Genomic DNA, 21,063 nt, shown 5'->3' on the forward strand with positions numbered 1-21,063 from the left:
TAAACACTTACTAAAAGAGTCTATCTCTGGGGCTGGGAAGGTGGCTCAGTGGTAGAGCACTTGCCTTGCATGCTTGAGGCCCTGGGTTCGATTCCTCAGCACCACATAAGCAAAAAGAAAAAAAAAGTGGGAAGTGGCACTGTAGCTCAAGTGGTAGAGTGCTAGCCTTGAGCTGAAGAGCTGAGGGACAGCGCCCAGGCCCAGAGTTCAGGCCCCATGACCGGACCCGCCCCCCCGCCCCCCCCAAAAAAAGTCTATCTCCAATTCCCAAATCCCTTTGCAGGACTTGTGGTTCTAGCTGCTGGTAGCCCAGGAAGCTTGAAGCCTGTGTAGAACCAACAACTGGTCTTTTCCAATTGCTGTCAGCCATGATCAGCCCAGCCATGGAGGATCCTTTTAATAATACATACTGAATAACTTCTAAACTTGATTACTACCCTTTTACAGAAAGCTTTTTCTGTAACAACTTTACCAAATGTTTGAATGAATTCAAATCCAGGAACTTTAAACAGGTACTCTAGCTACTGATCACTCCTGTAAGTATATAAAAACAACTGCATTTTAAAGAATCACCATTTTGAAATGGTGACTCACTATGTATGGAATACAAAAACTGGGAAAATGGGCTCAAGTGTAATGTTTTGCTACTCTATTCTGAGCACAAACAACAGGTCATCGAAACTCCTCCACTTGGCCTTGGTAGCAGGTTCTCTGCTTTGGGACAAGAGTGAACTTGCATTCAATGGGGATTATAGCACTTTAAACAAAAATCCTGTGGCCTCCAGTTTTAGCCTTTTTTTGGGGATGGGGCTGGGGGTGGGTGGGAATGGGGGGTGGGAGGACACACTAGGAGGTGGGGAGGAGGCAGCCTCACCCCTCTCCCTTTTGCTGCAGACAGCCAGAGGCTGGGGAGGCGGGGGGGGGGGGGGGGGGAGGGGGGGACAGCCACATGCCATCTGCTTCTGTGTTAGTGCTTTGTTTTTCCTTCACCATTTTCTCTTCCCTGTTATTACCCTTGACTTCAGGATATTGTATTTGTTACACAAATCTTATTTTTTTCCTATGACTTTGAAAAGGGGCATTTAAATGGCCCATAGGATGAGGAATGCCATTGGAAAAAAGGAAGAACATTAAGGGGACAACCAGTTTTCTAATTTTTTTTCTAAGAGCCCAGGGTCAAAGGCTTTCAGGCCCCTGTTCACATCATAGGCCATACATGCAGATCACAAAATACAGATAGACTGTATCCTCCTCTTAAGTGTTTATCTAGAATTCACTTTGATGACACTGAAGATCCTTTCCAGATCAACTCAGGAAGAAGCCATATCTTTGGCAGGGATTGACTTTGTGAGTGGCCTCCAAGTGAGGCACACATCTATTTTAAGTGTGGGAGACTCCCAGAATTGTTGTGTATGGTACTTCTCCTGCCCCTCATGGTTCTTGTCTTTTAGAATTTACACACAGTTTCCAATATACAATCAACCTTGCCATTTGGGGAATATTGTATAACCTGGGGGAGGAGCCGCAGAATTCAAAGTTGACAGACTCTGACAAGAGCATTCATTAAGAATCAAACGAACAATAAGGAATCATAAATCAGAAGAGATCAAAGCCAACTTCCCTCCTCCCCAATTGCCCAGCCAATTTTCGAAACTGTGTCACTTGATGGTTCAGTTGCCTCTGGTTGGGGTAGAGGGCCCTTTCCAAAGTCACACCTGACACAGTATTCAAGATGCCGACCCCTGGGCTCTGCCACCTGCTAGCTCTGTGCTGGGGGGCAGTTCTCTAACCTAGGCCTCCAGCTCCTCAGATGTCAAGATCACAACAGTTGTTGTGACAGAATAAATGAGAGCAATTGTGTTAGCACATGGCTGACACATAAGAAGCCTTCAAAAATGACAGCTGGTTACTATTTAAAAAATCCTCTTGTGGCTTCAGGAGGTCTCCTGCAGGGGAGAAGCAGGTAATGTACTTGACCTAAGTGCTGGCTATATCTCTAAAAATACTATGGTTAGATACATGAAACATAAATTGTATCATTTTTAACCATTTTCAAGTGTGAAACTGCAATGCAGTACGTAAATCCACACCATTGTACAAACACAGCCATACCTGCAGTGGTTAATGCATTTTACTGCACGGATTTCAATTAACTAAACAAACAAACAAAACATCCAACCTCACGTGTTAGCAATGACGATAATACTAATTTAAACAAACCCATAAAAAAGTAGGGCTATGTTGACAATGTCTGCTGACCTCTAGAAGAGAGGTACTAGCCTCCCATGGGGCTCTCAGGTCTTGCTATTGGAATGTGGTATGTTATTAGTGTAAGGTACTGATACGGGCACCCCAGGGAAAGTCCCAGGGGTTGCCAGACCCTCCTCTTTCCTGGGATATGTGGTATGGTATGCACTAGCTCATATCTGGTAATGGTGAAGAGAGCCAGACTTCCAGTCCTCCCATTACTAGGAAATCCAGACTGGTAGATGGGAGAACCCTCTAATATGCCCCTCAGCCGCAGGTGACATTCTTTCCCAACCACAAGGAAGCACCCAAGGGAAGCCTGAAATACTTGCATACTGATGTGGAACACTACCCTTTTTTGGGGGATGGGGTGCGGAGCTGGGACTTCTCTGGAGGGCCCTCATCCACTGCACACTGTCTCAGTCCACAGAGAAACTTGACCCATGTCCACTACTGCTTATGGAGGAATTAAAGATAGAAGAGTGAGTGATTGGCACTATTAAATCTCTTCGCTCCCTGTTTAATTGCTGTTCCCAGTGAGACTGTTTAAAATGCATGCACTGTAGTCATTCATGAGGGGGTGAAATCACTTCTCCTTTCCTCTCACATAGACGTCGTCACTCCCGAATTTTAATCACAGGGAGACACCTCTACAGGCGTCACCCCTTGGAATGCTTAGCGGTTGTGAAAACAGAAGGAACATGTTGCTGGCCTGAAGTGACAGCTCAACCAGTGCAATATCAGATGTGAAGAAAGTCTCCAGGCACTGAGCACATTAACGTGGGCAGCCAGGCCATGTGCCTATCATTTGAGAAGTGCACATTTGTGAAGATGCTGGGGGAGGTGGGAGGTGAGGCTGATGCCTTGAAACTTGCCACATGAACTAAACCTGCCACCTTGAAACTAAAGCCCCAAACCAGGGATTCTGCTACTACTGCATCCTCAATAAAGACCCCTTGGTGCATATGCATAGTGCCAGCCAGGAGTGCAAAGCTTTTCTCTCAAATTGAATTGCTGGGGGCTGTTGAATTTAGCAAGTGTTCATTTAGCATTTCAGATGTCTGACAAGGCTCAGGCTGCACACAAGAACCCTTGCCCAATTTGAAAGACATGCATGCTTTCCTTTTCCCTCCCAAACTTACGAGCTGTTCAATATTTGGAATTTTTCTCCTTTGTGAAAACTTAGGTCATCTTCCGTCCGAGCTTCATAGTCATAAAGAGCCACAAACAGTGTCACCCCTGACAAAACAAGCAGAGAGATGATTATACCAGTGGAAATTAATTCCAAGAAATTAAATCTTCAAAATTCTCACCTCAAGATCTAGGTTTACTAAGCACTAATAACATGGTGTGATGTATAATTATGTGGGAACATCAGAGCAGGGGGCTGGACTCAGGCCTTGGATTTTGGAAGGGAAGCATTATCTGATCTAACAAAACCTGGAGTTGAAGGGATGCCTCTTTGTATATCTCTGGATGAAGACTAGGGAAGAGACAAATGGTGCATATGTGAAAATGGAACCAGGTAACTGAGGGAATGGTGGGGTTAAAAAAATGGGGAGAATGGTGGAAGGGGGGTACATTGACCAAGAGGCATGGCACTTATAAGATATGTTGAATTAAAACTCCATTATACAACTACTTCAAGATAATAACAAATTTATTAATTAAAAAATAAATGGCAGCAGCATTCCAGTTCAGATATTTTTTTGTGTGCGATCTGCTGCAAATCCTGACCTCTTTTAATCCCACACACATTCTCTTCCCCTTGAGAGCTCACATTAAGTTCTGGGTAAAATGGACCACTCTTTTCCCTGGTGTAACGGTGATATAGAATGTAACAGGAAATGTCTTCTGTGGCTTGGGGAAAATTAGAGGAGATTCTGTAATGCTCAACTGGAAGATGCTGGGTTTTTGCTGTTGCAGTTTGCAGCTGCTTGATCTCCTTTCTAATAATACTTTCTGCTCTCTCTCTGTTCTCCTCTTCCTTCAACTAACTGTTTTGCAATGCTCACCCATCTTCACATTCATCCTATGTCTGCTCATCTGGTTCCTCAAAGAAGTCATTCTCATGTTGCAGAAGTTTGCTAACAACAACAAAATGTCCGGAGTCCCATTTATCCCAAGACTTGCTCTTTATCACAGGCAGAATTCCAAGAACTCTCAATGACTCTTGTCTCTGGTATTCATGCCCTTTTGCAATCCCCTTCCCTCGAATCTAGGCTGAACTTAATGGACTTGCTTCTAACTAACAAAATGCACAAAGCTGACAGATATTTCCTAGGTGAATAGGTTTTATAGGATGGTGGTTTCTGTCTTCCGAGCAGACTTTCTATTGCCATGTCAGCTTGGACAAGCTGGTGAAGCAAGATGCCATGTTGGCAAGACACACATGACAATGAACTGATCCACAACCAGTGAGGAACTGAATCCTGCCAATACCACCACCTGAGCTTCATTCCCTGTTGAAATGCGAGATAACTATATCCTGGTCAACAACTTTGACTGTAGCCTGTGAGGGATCCTGGGACAATATTCAACTAAGCCATTCCTGGATTCCTTTTGTTTTGTACGTTTTTTATTGTAAAAATGTTGTACAGAGGAGTTAGTTACATGAACAAGGTAATGAGTATATTTCCTATTGAGCATTGTTGATTCCTCCTTTGTTTTTCCCCTACCACCATCCCTTCCTTCCCACCACCACAACTATTACCACCCCCTCCCCCCTGCCAAACTTGTAAAGTTCATTTTCATCATAGTGTTTTGTTTTGTACATCGCATTGTTACAATGGATCAACCTGTATCCTTATTTAAGCATTTTGTTTTTTCAGGAAACACAGGCAAGAAATATGAGATAATAAAATACATGTTTGGTTTTTTTTTGGGGGGGTGTCATTTTTCATCCTTCTTTATTATTATTATTATTATTATTTTTTTTTTTGTCAGTCGAGGGGCTTGAACTCTGGGGCTGGGCACTGTCCCTGAGCTCCTCAGCTCAAGGTGAGCACCCTACCACTTGAGCCACAGAGCCACTTCTGGTTTTCTAGTGGTTAATTGGAGGTAAAAGTCTCAGGGACTTTCCTGCCTGGGCTGGCTTTGAACTGTGATCCTCAGACCTCAGCCTTCTGAGTAGCTAGGATTACAGGTGTGAGCCACTGATGCCTGGCTTTATTATCTTTAAGTAGTTGAATATAATTCATCTTTGTTTTTATAGCTGTTAAGTTTTAATGTAGTCTGTTAGACAGGAATTGAGAATGAAACTGTTTCATGTCTTGGAAACCTGGCTTCTTATTTTGATCTCAATATACTTCGAAGAACCTGATGTGGCAAATCAGTGAGCAGTCTACGCTTTACAAAGCTGCCGTGCCATGCAGGTAGGGAGCAGATGTGTCCACAAAGGGGCAGGGACTATGTTCTATCCCTATCCCAGTTGGGACTTGTTGTAAACAGATAATATGAATACATCTATGCCAGCACTGATTCTTATAAATACTCCATCAGCAGATTCCCTTCTAACCTAATTTACAGCAGCAAGCCAAGTCAACCTTGTGGAAGTCAAGGCATGTGAAGACCGACTCGCCTATTCTCTCTGCATCAGCTGGTAAGTTCTCACAGAAGGTTTTTATGTTCTGGGGACTGAGGAGGAAATCAAAGGTTACAGAGAAATGCAAACATAAGGGACCTAGCTGTAAAGGACTGAGAGCAATGTTGTAAGAAAGGACACGTGAACACAATTAAACAAAATAATATGTGGTAGGAAAATCTGACAACATCTGGAGGTACTGTCTTTTAGCTTTCAAATTTCATAAGGGATTGCATGGCCTCTTCAACTAAAGTTGTCCCTGACTGAAGTACACACACACCCACATGCTTAAGGCAAGTAGCTCACTCCAGTGACGTTAATGAATGATACCGGCAGACTCAGGGATTCATATCCAGCTTCATGAATGAATGAACAAGAATGGTGCCTGTGCAGCAGAATTAAAGAGTCAGGGCTGCAAAGCATGCATGCTTCTTAAAATGGAGATGTGCACACATTCACATTTCTATGTGCATGCCTTTGTGTATGTGTGTGTGTGTGTGTATGTGTGTATGTGCATATGCACACTCAGTATACTTCTGGCTTTTCTTCTGTATCCTCAAGAGCAAGACTTAGACTGCCTGCATATTCATCTTTCTTTCATTCTTCCTTTCCAGGTACCATCCAGGAAGGTAGGAGACCTGAATAAGTGTATCATACAAGGCCTGGATTAAGGGGAAAGCTAAAGTGACCACAATACAGAGTGAGCATTGCTGTTTTCTCTTCACTGGGCAGAGTGTGATATACTAATGAAAGGGAAGGAGACAATCTCCAAGGATTCTGAACACTGCTATACATACATACACACATACATACATACATACATACATACATACATACATATATATATCAGAGAGGAAAAAGCCCTGCTAATGTTAATTCTCTGGGTAAAGCAGCACAATGACATTTAATGTAAGACATTAGACATCTGCTCCCAGCTGAGAGATGCTACATTCTTTGAAAGTTTTGTAATAAAGCAATTTTGGAAAAAAATAATTTCAAATTATCTAGTTACCATGGTTCACATACTGAGGAAGGAGTTGGAAGCCTAAGGATGCATGAGATAACTTACAAATATATCAGAAAACATATGCCTGAGAACATATGCCAGATATTTTACTAAGTATTAGCTAAGTCAGCAAATACACATGGCAGTAAGATAGGACTGGTAGTATGGAAAACAGGGAAAGGGGGATGGGGGGGAGAGAGAAACAGAGAGAGCATATGAGACTGAATATGGTCTCTTATGGACACATAGAGTCAATTTTGAAATACACACAATAAACAGAGTTTAAAAAAAAAGAAAATGGAACAACTTGAGGGCTGAAAATTTTAGTCATGTGGAAGGTAATGGAAAACTCAGAGAGATGATGAGTGGTCAAAACATAATTTTGCCAAATGAGCCACCAGCCAGGAAGCGTAGGCAGGCTGAGGACAATGAAAGAGAAGATAAAACCGTAGAAGAGGTAGAAGTAGTTGGGGAGTGCCATGATACTTAGAGAATTCTAGGCCTAGTCCTGGAGCTGCTGATTCAAAAAGTCTGGGATGGGTTTCTGGCTTCTGAGTTTTGAAAGAGTTATCTTAGCTACTCTGGGCTAGCCAGCCAAAGTTGAGCGCCCCTGGCCTGGTAAATGTCATACATAGTTCGCTAACCATGCAGACCTCCAACCTGGAGTAGGAGTTAGGCATTCGGATCTGTATATCAGGTTTTAATGGCTCTTGATCTGGTAGAGGACAGGTAGAAATTAACTGGAAATTTCAGTGTTGATGCTCCAGTCAAAGGGAGCTGAGCAGAACATAAATGTTCAATTGCTGAAAGAATTAAGAGCTCCCTACCCTTGCCTCTCCTGACTGACAGTGAGTGGGGCTCACCTGTTCCTCCTCTTGTACGCAAGGTCCCAGTGTGAGAGGAAGAGTTCACACCCCCAAAGACAGTGAGTCCTTGGCCCCCGGCTGCATGGAAGTTGTTGTAGTTTGGGATGGAGGTCACACCGAAGCTGGGGTAGGGCTGAGGAGTGGGGTCTGTGCCATAGCGGTACCCGGAGCTCTGGTTCAGGCTGCCATCCCTCTCCTCTGTCAGTTTTGTTGCTTCTTTATCCTTACATTGCACACAGCCCATTATCTAAATTCCTGCAGGGAAAAAAAAGAGGCATATGAATTTGGATATTCCACAGTTGATAGGATGCTTTGTCACTAAAGAGAAATCATTTATCCAACTATTTCAGGCTGAGAGGGACATGAAGAAAGCAGGGATTGGGGCTGATTATAGGAGGAATCTCAACTCTCTTGGCTGACAATCACATTAGTTCTGCATATGCTCTGGATGATGGCAGCATCACAGAGAACCATGCTTCTGATGAAGCACGTTTCCTTTTTTTTTTTTTTTTCGGTCGTGGGGCTTGAACTCTGGGCTTGGACATTGTCCCTCAGCTCTTCAGCTCAAGACTAGCGCTCTACCACTTGAGCTATAGCGTCACTTCCGGTTTTCTGGTGGTTTATTGGAGATAAGAGTTTCACGGACTTTCCTGCCCAGGCTGGCTTTGAACCGAGATCCTCAGATCTCAGCCTCCTGAGTAGCTAGGATTACAGGCGTGAGCCACTGGTGCCCAGCCAGGTTTCCTTTAATGAGGCCTGCACCCCCTAAAATCTGCATCATACTCTTGCCTAAGACTGCCCCAAATGCCACACATTTGCCAATAATTCTTACTATGTTTCCCTTTGGTCATTCACCAAAATAATATATGTGCTATACAATGAATTTGTGAAATAGTAGAGTAAAAACTTCCATCATGGCAAAGAAAATCTGTAGAGGGCCCAAGAGTATTACAAATGCCAGAGAGAACAACTAAACAACTCCTCAGTCTTTGTGAATGGGTAGCCATCTTCATGCACAAAATTATGGTAAGTATCAAAACTAAGAAGTAGCTATTGAATGGAAATAAAATCAGCAGAATCTAAGAGGTTCAAGTATATTTGCAGGTTATCATGACAAAATCATTTAAAGCTGCTAATTTAACCGATCACATTTCTATTAGCCTTTGATATTCTTCAAAATCATTTAAAAATGTTTCCTGTTTTCCAGAGCTAGTGGTGGATTAAAAACTTGAGTCCCTGTTATCCTACCCTTCTCCAGCCTACGTTTTGTGAACTCCTCATGTCAGTAAACCTCCAGAAGACCCAGTTGCTCAAGCCTGAATACTAATGCTGACAGGCATCCTTATGTGCTCCTTTCTCTTCTTCTCCACACCCTTACTATTCAAAAATGCCCAGCTTTACAGTTCTTCAAAGATTTCATTTCCTCCCTACTCAACTTTAGGCCTTGGGATATTAACACTTTCTCCCCATTCTTTTTAACAAATATTATAATCTTTAGGTAGTTGCACAAAGGAGTTGCCATTCAACAAAGTAGTTTCACCATTCTCCCTCATCCCTCTCAACCCCAACCCTTCCCTCAATTTTCATCTTGTAGGCTATGCATATGACTGCATATGCAATGAAGCCCTTGTGACACAGTTAAGACATCATTTCTCCTGCAAAGCCTTCTCTGATCCCAGCCCTCTCCAAGAGGTGATAGTGCTTTTCCGAAAGGTTCCCATGGCACCCTCATTTCTCCTTTAATTTTTTTTGGTGCTGGTCCTAGGACTTGAATACAGGGTCGGGCATCGTCACAGAGCTGCTTTTGCTCAAGGCTAGGGCTCTATCACTTGAGCCATAGCTCCACATTCTCATTTCTCTTTTTATGGCACCTTTTGTGCCATATTTCAAGATGGTTTTTCCACTTGTCCCATCACCCAGTGGACTGCAGGTTTCAGGAAAGCAGGGGCCTGCCTATTTTCCTTACAGCTGTATTTCTAGGCCTGTTATGTTTCTCTCTCTGTTCCAAGGCCAACCCTTCTCCCAGTGACTACTATCAGCAGTGTGCTCTGCACGTTCAAGTCCACTGACATGTATGTGAGAAGTGAGTTAGATTCAGAAGTATACAGTGAGTGGTTAAACGGCCTCAAGTTGGACTGCAATCTGACAGTGACAGGGAGGTAAGTAGAACTTGCAGTGGATATAACTGCCAAAACTCTGAAGAGCAGTCCACTTGGGACCAAAGAATCAAATGAGAAACACATGACATCATGTATAACAGCACATATTCATTAGGGAAGGCAGAGATGACACAGAACAGGAAGAAATTGGAGACAGTGAAGGGAATGAAAACACTAGTTTTCCTATTCTATCTTGCAAACCAGTGTGGGAACTGACACATGGGACAGCAATACTCCTAGTGGCACTGGCTGAGCACTGCTATTCGGCTGGACTCGGATGCAGAAGCAGGATCCAATGCTCTACAGCCCTTTCACACTATATAATTCCATTGACTTAAATGTCAGTTCTTGAGAATGGGAATGTTTGCAAGTTTGCTTATTGCTTGAGCTGAGATCACCAAATCTGGAACACATTTCCTTGTAAATCATTTGAGATTAACCTACAGTATTCTGTGTCCAACATACTTTCGAACTGACGCTAAGTGAATAATTTTAACAAGTTTCCAACAAGAAATGCACAATATCTCCAAGCATGATTTATTGATGGCAATTCATCACTTGTTTTTGATATTGCTTCATGAGACTGATAAATACCTTTCTCATTTTACATAACTCTTTCATGGAGGAAAGTTGTGCTGAGCTTTTATCAAGGCCAGACAGAAAACTAATCTCAACTGTTTTATTTTTAAAACAAATTTTTAGAGATGTCGCTGACTTGCTGTAAGAATGACAGAATCAACATTCATGCCAACAGTTTGCAACTAGGGGTAACCTGTTTACTGTCTTCCAAGCCAGGAACACAGCAGGCAATGTTTGGAGACTCAGGGCAGGGTGGAGGAGTGATATTAGCACCCAGTATTCTCTACCACAGATATTGCTAAATACCGTACAATGCATACAACTTCCCTCTCCCCTCCACAACAAATAATTACCTGACTCCAGATATTAACAATGTCAAGGTTTAAAAAAAATCTTGATTTCCACAGTGAAAAGAATTTGTAACTGTATGTTTGAAACAGTCTAACAGCTATTTTTAGTAATATGTGTAATTAACATGTAACTTAGAATGTTTTCCTTGGGAGAAAAGGCATGCTGATTCCTCTCTAGAAATTTGTTCTCTGGATAGAGAAACAGAATTTAAAAACCAATAAGAACTTTCATTACACACCATCTTTTTAATTCCAACAAAACAAACCTTACATCAAAATCCTTGGAAAGCCGGGTGCTGGTGGCTCATGCCTATAATCCTAGCTACTCAGGAGGCTGCCATCTGAGGATTGTGGTTCAAAGCCAGCCCCGGTAGGAAAGTCCAAGAGACTCTTATCTCCAATTAATCACCAGAAAACTGGAAGTGGCACTGTGGCTCAAAGTGGTAGAGCACTAGCCTTGAGCTGAAGAGCTCAGGGAAAGTGCCCAGGCCCAGATTTCAAGCCCCAAGACCAAAAAAAAAGTCTCCTTGAAGAAAATAAGAACCCCATGTCTAAGCAAACTAAGAAAAGACTATCTTGGATAGGAAAGAGAAGACAATAATAGATAGGAAAAAATAATTAAAGTTTCCCCCACAGCAGAGAATATCTTTTTGGTTTCTGTTTCACAGCTGCATCCCAAGTGCCCAGATAGTGCTGGGCACACTGTAGTGTTCAATAAATGTTTGCCTGTGAATAAGCAAATAAAGTCAAAATAATTTTGGAGAAGATAATCCTATTTATAAAAGGAATAGTATTTCATGTACATGAAATTTTGTTGTTGTTTTTTAATTGTGAAAATACTGTACATGGGGTTACAATTACATGGGCAAGATAATGAGTACATTTCTTATCAAACATTGTAGCCTCCTCCTTTGTTTCCCCTTCCCATCCCTTCCCATCCTCCCCCTGCCCCCCGCCCCAGGTCCCCCCCCCCCCCGCCCCCGCACAAAAGTTGTAAAGTTCGTTTTCGACATAATGACTTGTACATCTCATTGTTGCAATGGGTCCACCTGTATCCCTATTTAAACGATTTGTTTTTCCCCTTCCCCTCCTGTACATGAAAATTTGAGCTAAGTAATATTTCAACAAAGAACTTGCTTATTCTTTTTTTCTCTTTTTATTGTAAAAATACTGCACAGAGGGGTTACAGTTACATGAGTAAGGTAATGAGTACATTTCCTATTGAGCGTTGTTACCTCCTCCTTTGTTTTTCCCCTACCATCCCTTCCCTCCCCACCTCCCTATCTTCTTCCTGCCCGCCCCCAAGTTGTAAAGTTCATTTTCAACATAGTGTCTTGTACATCTTATTGTTAAAATGGGTCAACCTGTATCCTATTTCAGCATTTTGTTATTTCCCTTCCCTTCCCCAAATTAGAAAAATGTATATACAAGTTTCAGGGCCCTGGAATCAAATACAGTGAAAACAGGGGTTATACCATGGGGAAGAACATACAAAGGAAACAAGAAAAATCATATGGTACATTATAAGTACATTAAATACAACACCAAAAAGATAAAACCACTGTGTCTTTATCTTGATGTTCATTTTGCTTAGCATCATCTTATATGTTCATATGTACATAGCTTTTGACCTTTTCTGCTTGTCCTAGACATATACTAATTATTGCAAATAAGGGAAACCATGGGACCTATGTTTCTTTGGGCCTGGCTTACTTCACTTAATATAATTTTTTCTCAAGTCTTTCCATTTCCTAACAAATGAGGTGGTGTCATTCTTTCTGATGGAGGCATAGAATTCATATATATATATATATATATATATACATATATATATATATACACATACATACATACATACATACACACACACCACATTTTCTTGATCCATTCATCTATTGAGGGGCATCTTATTCTTTTTTCTTTATTGACACATATGAAAAAGCAGAAATAAGCAAGTAAGGGCAGGCTCAAGTGATTAAAAGTTATTCACAATGAAAATATTTGTAGAAGCACTTGTGTTCTTACTCCCATTTGGGCCAGTCAGACTAACCATTTTCCTGAGTCAGAATATGCCATGAGTTGCAGTCAATGTCACTGGGATCCTTGCATGAGAGGCATTCAAGCTAAAATGAAAACATCCTCCTTCCACATAGTATACACCGTGGCCTTTATGTCTGATACAGAACACAGAATGTACTAACACACTTACTTACTGGGTCATTGAACAATGCCATTCTGAAAGCGGGATCCTAGAAATGCTCTGATTAGTAATACCATCACATACCATTAACTCATAGCTACAGTCCTGTGTACACTGTCTTGTCTAGAAATCACTAGGCAAGGATCACTTTGGCCAACTGGATCCTGTGCCAATTAATGGTCAAGGTGTCTGTGTGAGGCTTGTAATCTTATTCTTGAATCCTTTTTGTCAAGTGAGGGGCCTTATTTCTACTATGCAAATATAATGCAAGTAAAATTTTCCTCATCCTGTGGATCTTTTCAAATATGCCAACAGTATGGGGCAACTGGGAAGAGTTACCCTACAGAATTCAAGGATCACCACACCTTGTTCCCATGAGCAGAGCAGACATGATCAAGTGACTACAGAAGTTCATGTTGCTATGATGTGTCCTCAGATCTTTCACAGAGCTCTCTAGTGACTGACTGAGGTTGACATAGCAGACTAAATTTCTTGGCTACTGCAGGCAACAGGCTACTTGAACCAAGATACATCTGATCGAAAACATACTTCCTCAGTCTGGTCTTCTAGATATACATTAAACAAAGACAATGGTCATATTTCCCCATATACTAATCCAACATTCAAGTTCCACTGTTATAATTATAGGACTTGTGAGAAGATTTTACTTTTTTTTTCTTTTTTGGTCAGTTGTGGGGCTTGAACTCTGGGCCTGGGGGCTGTCCCTGTGCTCTTCAGCTCAAGGCTAGCGCTCTACCACTTGAGCCACAGAGCTACTTCCAGTTTTCTGGTGGTTACCTAGAGATGAGAGTCTCACAGACTTTCCCGGGCTGGCTTTGAACCATGATCCTCAGATCTCAGCCTCCTGAGTAGCTAGGATTACAGGTGTGAGCCACCAGAGCCTGGCTTCTGAGAAGATTTTAGGTGTATACAAGAGTTGTAGCAATATGATAAAAAAAAAGGTCACTGGCAGTATTCTTTCTTTCTTTTCATACAGCTTCTTTACTTGCAGGCAGAAGAGGGATAGAGATAAAGAAATGGGAAGCTGATAACAAATTTAACTGTTATTTCAGCAGAGTAAGTGCTTTTGCTTAGGAACCAACCTAAAAGTGACAGCCCTGATGCATAACTCTCCATCCCTGTTCCTGATAGCCCAGGGCACAGGTCAGGCCTCAAAGAATGACAGGTAGAGCCATATCCACTGATACTCTGATTTGTCATACTTCCTGCTATTCACTATCCTTTCATTCCTGGTTTCTCCCATACCTAGGCAATTATCACAATGTAAATACAGCAACAAGGAAGAGAACTGGACTAAAAACCTAGAATCCAAACACAAGGCACTGAGGTGAGCACAGATGAAAGAATTTAAAGCTGAACTATAGATCAACTACAGTTTTATATACTTCTCCAGGAGCTAGGCAAAAACTTGCAGGTGCTTGAGTAAACATCCTTTTCACTGAACAGCAGTGGCATGAGGAAGAGGATAATATGTGATAGAAGCCCATCAGAAATTAGCTGGCTCAGTGTAGAAGGTTCATTCAGGAAGCTTTTTTTAACCTTGTAAAATTGGAAATATCCACAAGAATGGACCTGAGGTACAACTGTAATTGTTATATTATCAATGGAGAAAGTGAATCCCTTGAAAGCTTGTCACCATGTGACAGCTGACATTTAGAGATCGCTGAATGCCATTCTAGTGACAATGGGAGTTGGGCCACCGAATCTGCTACCCAAATTTCCAGATGTTTTAGCATGTTTAAATTTTTTACAGTGGGACATGAGACAGGGTCAATTGGCCCTGATAGCCCAGGGGTGAGTGCAGGCAGTGCTTCCTTGTAGGGACAGCCTGAGGGGCCGTGGAAGCTGAGAAAATTGAAGAGAAAGCAGACCTGTGCTGGCCACTCTTTAAAACACAAGTACTTGCCAAGATGGTGAGGCCCAGCTGGGCCGACATTGTGGAGATGTAATAACCCAAGGGCAGAACATGTGACATTGTTGTTGGGTCCAGCCAGTGACCTAGCACAGCTATAGAAAAAAAAAGGGGGAGGGGGAATGCAGGGCTCTGCCCAGGTAGGAAAAAAATCCTTTTTTTTTTTCCTGTCAGCTGCAGGAAAGGAATGAAAATGTTGCCGTGTCAAGACAGTGTTGTGGAAGGCAAAATTCTAAGTTGTAGCTTATTCTTCCTGCCCCTAGTGAATATATTCTGTATGTTTCCTGGGATTTGTGAATGATATAGTCACCCCCATGGCAAGGCTATGTAATATTCCACAGCTAACTTTAAGAAATAGATTATTTTAGGTGGGCTGATCTGTTCAAGTTGAGCTCTTGAAAGGGACATCCGTTACTGAAGATGCAGATTCAAAGTATGAGAAGTAGACAGCATTGAGCATGAGAGGTGTTCTCCACAGTAGGTTTTATAGATAGAGGGGCCATCAGCCAGACAACCAGTGGTTCCCAGGATGGAGGAGATGAGCTGAGAATGGAGCTGAAAATCACTTAGAGTTGGAAAAGAGCAGGGAAATGTGCTATAAGTTAAGGGGATGTAAGTCAAGGAACTGAGTTTGGTTGAGCCTAAATGAAACTGGAAATACATTCTTCCCTAGTCAGTCTTCCACATGTAAACACAATCACCGAAACCTTGACTTCTGCCTTGCTGAACAAAGAACCCAGCTATGCCTCGCCTGAACTCATAGCCCACATAAGTAAATTGATATTATAAATTGATATTATTTTAAGCTGCTAAATTTGTAGCACTTTTTTTTTACAAAGTAGTGAAAAAATAAATATATTTTTAGGTGGGATGAGACCAATAAATTCTCATAACCACTCTGAATTGTTATGAGAATGTTAGAGAAGTTTTACTATTTTTCCTGCATTTTCGAAAGGAGGAACAGAAATGTTAGGCAGCACATAGAATCTCTTTACCAGAGTTACCTCCTGTACCACAGAATACAAACCAGTTTATGCAAGAATGTGGGTAAGAGGTGTACATGTAAAATCTGTAGGGAAGCACCCTTGGGCTCCACAGAACCCACTTTCACATTCATAACTAATGAAGGCCCTGATTTCAAGGATGAGGCCCCAGCATCCCATTCTTGTTCCACCCCATAATTCATAGAATCTGTGGAGGTGCTGGGACCATGATAGATATGGCATGTTACTTTTTTCTTATGGTCTAACATATTAATAAACCTTTGTGCCAACAACATTAAAACAGCCATCACTTTTCTGATCTTTTCTATTTATGGCAAGAGTATTTATATACACTATGAGAGAGGTAAGCCTGGGCTTCACTGGTATACAAATGATCTTTCCTATTTAAAATATGATTTGCTTTGCAAACAAAATGTACTGGAATGTAGTTACTACATAAATGGAGAAACTCCTATGATGCTCCCACCAAACACAAACCATAAAATTTTCCTGTGAGGTGAGGAGACAGATTGGACTACACACAAGGCAGATACTAGCCACATGCAGTAATGGGAAAACAAAGCCTATTTAAGAATTATTCAATAATAGGAGGTGGAATTAACCCATTTGATCATTTACGTATGACTCTGCAAAATCCCTCTGGAGCGTAAGAATGCATCTTTCCCTTTATTCTACAGTAAGGGGACAAGGGACTCATCAACCACGCACAAAACACCAACGTATTTAAGAAAAAGCCACATTCCTGGTACCTAATATTTTGCGAGTCCCTATCTCTGGCTTTTCTTGTTCAAATGGTTCTTAGGCTGAGCAGCAGCAGCTCTTTTTCCTCCTACACAGCCTTCTACTCTCCAGGCACTGGAGAGTGGAAAGCACTTAATACAAGAGAGTTAGAAGCATTAAACCCCAACAGTGAACGTTAACTGCAGTCAGCTAACTGAGTGCTGGAACCAGTCCCAAACGAAATAGCTAAATGAAGTTTTAACATCAAACCATGGAAAGGCTCCAATGGAAGGGAAGGATATTTTCTTCCTGCATTCTTTTTGCTTTGGATTATCAGGGTTAAAGTAAGAGTCAAATGGTGATCAGGATGTATGCTTTAATCCTATCCAGGAGGAACTGGGGCACAGACTGTGCCATTTTTTCAGTTTCTATCCTTCTTCCCCTACAACCCTTTCAGATCACATAAAATGTCCCTTGTGATAAATATTTTTAAATTTTATTTTGTGTTATGTTTCACCAACTATAAAATCTACCCTTTTCTAGTGCATGCTCCACTGGTTTTTATGAATGCACAAAAAACACAACACCATTACTTAATTCCAGAACATTCATCATCTCTAGAAAGAAACTGGTGTCCATTAAGCAATCTCTTCTACTCACTCTCTTGTCTCCCTAGACTCTGACAAGGCTAATCTACCTTATTTTTAATGGATCTACCTATTCTGAATATTTCATATAAATGGAATCATGTGACACATAGCCTTTTACAACTACTGTTATTCACCTGGGATAAAGGTTCATTCATTCATACGGCAATATAATTAATGTATCGTTCTTTTTTATGATTGAAAATATCTCATTGTATGGTGATATAACATGGTGTTACACATTTATCAGTTGATGGACATTTAGGCTGTTTCTACTTCTTGGGCTATTATGAATATTTCTGTTATAAATATCCATGTAGAAGTTTTTGTTGGAACATATAGTTTCAAATTTTGGGGGGCTACTTTCTTAATATATGAAGGATTTATATAGATAAGACAAGCTTTAATATTAGGAAAACATGAATGACACCACCAGCAAAAGGTGACATTTATGGGAAAATATTGCCTTCAGCAGTAATCAGAGAAACACAATTTTAGATTGAGATTCTTTTTTTTTTTTTTTGGGTCCGGTCGTGGGGCCTGAACTCTGGACCTGGGCATTGTCCCTCAGCTCTTCAGCTCAAGGCTAGCGCTCTACCACTTGAACCACAGCACCACTTCTGGCTTTTTTTCTTTTTGCTTATGTGGTGCTGGGGAATTGAAACCAGGGCCTCATGCATGCAAGACAAGCGCTCTACCACTGAGCCACCTACTCAGCCTCTAGATTGAGATTCTTATCTAAAGTCTTCTCTCTCTCTCTCTCTCTCTCTCTCTCCCTCCCCCTCGGTACCCTGAAATGAACATACTCTTATAACTGGTGAGTGAAGACTGGGATTAGTGCAGAACTTTTTTGGTAAACAACTTGATAGTATCAAAAAGTCTTAAAAATAGTTATGCTTTTTTACCTGTGAAATCTGTGATGAAGAAGTACCTTTACAAAAATGGCGAATGAAGATATATGGTACTATTGTTTGAGAAATTAGAAAACCTGCTATTTGTTAAATAAATGTGGTTAAGTAAATCATAATGGAAGCCCATGTGAGAAGTGAAACAGAAATTAGAAATTACATTTATAGGAATCAGTGATACAGGAAAATGTTCATGTTATACTAAGGAGAATTGCATGATTACAACTATATTAACCAATACCCAGAAAACTCTTCATGGGAGACTGTTCTTTGCTTTGTTTTCTAAAAAAAATATTTCTTATTGTCTACAATGACAATGCAATTTTTTAAAATTTTCATTTTATTTTATTTTGTGAACATACTGTACAGAGGGGTTACAATTACATGGGCAAGATAATGAGTACATTTCTTATCAAGCATTGTAGCCTCCTCCTTTGTTTACCCTTCACATCCCTTCCCTTCCCCCCCCACCTAAACCTCCCCCCCCACCAACATTGTAAAGCTCGTTTTCGACATGACAACTTGTACTTCTCATTGTTGCAACAAGTCCACCTGTATCCTTAAACGACTTGTTTTTCCCCATCTCCTCCACAAGTTATACTGACATCAAATATAGTGAAAGCCAATGCAATGTTTTTATAATGAGAATAAAGTCTTTATTTTTTCATAAAAAAAGTTTTTTAGAGTTGGAGAATGTGGCTCAAGTTGTAGAGCACTTTCCTAGGAAGCTCAAGGCTCTATATTCCAAATGTGATAAATAAAAAAAAACCCAAACTATACACTGATGAGGTATACTTCATGAACTGAAAGCTTAACAGAGGAAAGGAGTATGATGGATTCTAGAGTCTGTTAAGAGGCAACTTCCAGCTGGATGCCAATGGCTCAAGCCTGTAATCTTAGCTATTCAGGAGGCTGAGATCTGAGGACCATATCTCAAAACCAGCCCTGGCAGGAAAGTGTGTGAACCTCTTATCTTTTACTAATTAAAAACCCAGAATGGAGCTGTGACTCAAGCAGTAGAGTACTAGCTCTGAGTGAAAAAGCTAGGGGACAATGTCCAGGCTCTGAGTTTAAGCCCTAAGTACCGGCACACACACACACACACAGACACACAGACACACACACACACACATACACACACACACACACACACACACACACACACACACACACACAAGAAAAAGGAAAAAAAAAAGAAGGCAAGTCCCCCATCTGGAAGGTGTGAACAGAAGACAACTTCTAAGAGTCTTTTCCAAACCTCTGTGCTGAGAAGTGGTCAGGACAAGGATCAAGTTGTGGGTCTACACAGATGAACAGCTGAAGAAAAGTAATTAAAGACCTAGATAAACCAAAGATATACAGGACCCTGTGGGAGACATCTGTGGAATCTTGAATTAACAGAATCAAGAAAGTGTAGCTTTTCTTCTTTTTTTGCCACTGAGGTCATAGAATAGTTCCACATCTTCCCTTTTCACTGGTCATTTACTGGGTTGTCAAGGCAGAGCACACCCAAAATCTATAGCCTGAGAATTTGGCATTGCTTTTGAACTGGATTAGTGTGTTCTAAGAAACATCGGGCCTCAAATCTTAGGTACCTAGGGGAAGCCACCAAACCCTGAATGACAGTCCTCCTACAAGTGAGCCATGAAACCTATGTAGGGTCTTCTCTGAATTCTATGTACCAACCCAGACCTTGGAAGGAGGGGAGGTGAGCCAAGAGCACTTTGTCCTTTGGACACTAGTGGGTGGTAGAGACAGAGGCTCATCCTTGTGCTTGTAGCCTTAATCTATCCCTGCTCCAATGTTCAGCTTGGCATTCTGAAGCTTGGACTTTCACTAACTGTCCTTTGAACTTGGAGCAATCCAGTAAGGTACAGAAGAGTAATAAGCAAGATTGGTTTATGACACTTGAAAATTTTCAGAAATACAAACGATCTAACTAAGATGGTTCTTCCTAAGGTCGATATTCAGTCAAGCATTTTCCCACCTTCTCTACCCCTGTTCTATTGAAAACAATCATAGGAAAACAAAAACAACACAAAATGTGTTTCTCTTCAAGAACCAACAGAGAGGAACAGGAAAGCTAGGGTCACATCTGGGCCACAGGGGCAAAGTCTGGCTTTCTGGGCTATGCCTGTTTCAGGAACAGTTGTGGCAGAACTGGCTAGGGGCCAGGGGTCAGGGTGTCATTTGGCACAGACACAAACAAACACATTAGCACAAAGCCGGCTGTCTGAACAGGCGTCATCTATGCCCCCTCCCTGGGAACACTGAAAATGAAAGCCCAGGAGGCTCCTCTCAGGCTGAACAAAACCAGCTCCACTGATCTTTCTAGTCTCCATGGAGGTTCCTTGCCAGACAATTTTGCAAATCTGGCCTTCTCCTTTCAAAACACAGTGAACTTCCCCCTTTCTTTAATTCACTGCTTCCAGTCAAGATCAATTCCTTTAAAGAAAGAGAATGGACTATGAATAAAGAAAATGTAGCTTTTTTTTCTTTTTTTTTTTTGCCACCAAGGTCATAGAATAGTTCCACATCTTCCCTTTTCACTGGTCATTTACTGGGTTATAGAGTCACAGCACAACCAAAATCTACAGCCTGAGAATTTGGTTGTGAGGCCACACATTGTTTTTGAACTAAGGCTGGCATCTTGTCTTTAAAGAATCACATGGAGCCCAATCCCTCTGTCTCTGGGTCTTTGTGTTGGCTCCTTATTAAAGCTGCAAGAAATCAGCAACACTAGTAAAGATAACTTTTGCAATCCTTACAGTGGTTTTGAATTTCAAAGCTCCTCTGCAGCTGTCTTGGTGTGAATGCTGATAAATCAGGCATTCAGAAAACATACTCCTTTGCTACCATAG

General features: G+C 41.4%; 1 protein-coding gene across 3 annotated transcripts in view; it reads right to left on the minus strand.

Moving 5' to 3' along the window:
- Nucleotides 1–21,063, minus strand: part of Fyn (FYN proto-oncogene, Src family tyrosine kinase) — a 175,719-nt gene that overhangs the window by 48,191 nt on the left and 106,465 nt on the right. For 2 of the 3 annotated variants that reach the window (XM_042680571.1, XM_042680415.1), the window contains exons 3-4: nt 7,700–7,957; nt 3,390–3,486 (exon numbers count right to left, since the gene is read on the minus strand). In XM_042680571.1, coding sequence (XP_042536505.1) covers nt 3,390–3,486; nt 7,700–7,946 — 344 coding nt within the window. In that variant the 5' untranslated portion in view covers nt 7,947–7,957. Of the gene's footprint in view, nt 1–3,389; nt 3,487–7,699; nt 7,958–14,723; nt 14,735–21,063 lie in introns of those variants that run through there. The other variant, XM_042680493.1, reaches the window with a different exon arrangement.

Source organism: Dipodomys spectabilis, unplaced genomic scaffold (genome assembly GCF_019054845.1).
Source record: "Dipodomys spectabilis isolate Male_0828 unplaced genomic scaffold, ASM1905484v1 ptg000001l, whole genome shotgun sequence".
NCBI lineage: Eukaryota > Metazoa > Chordata > Mammalia > Rodentia > Heteromyidae > Dipodomys > Dipodomys spectabilis.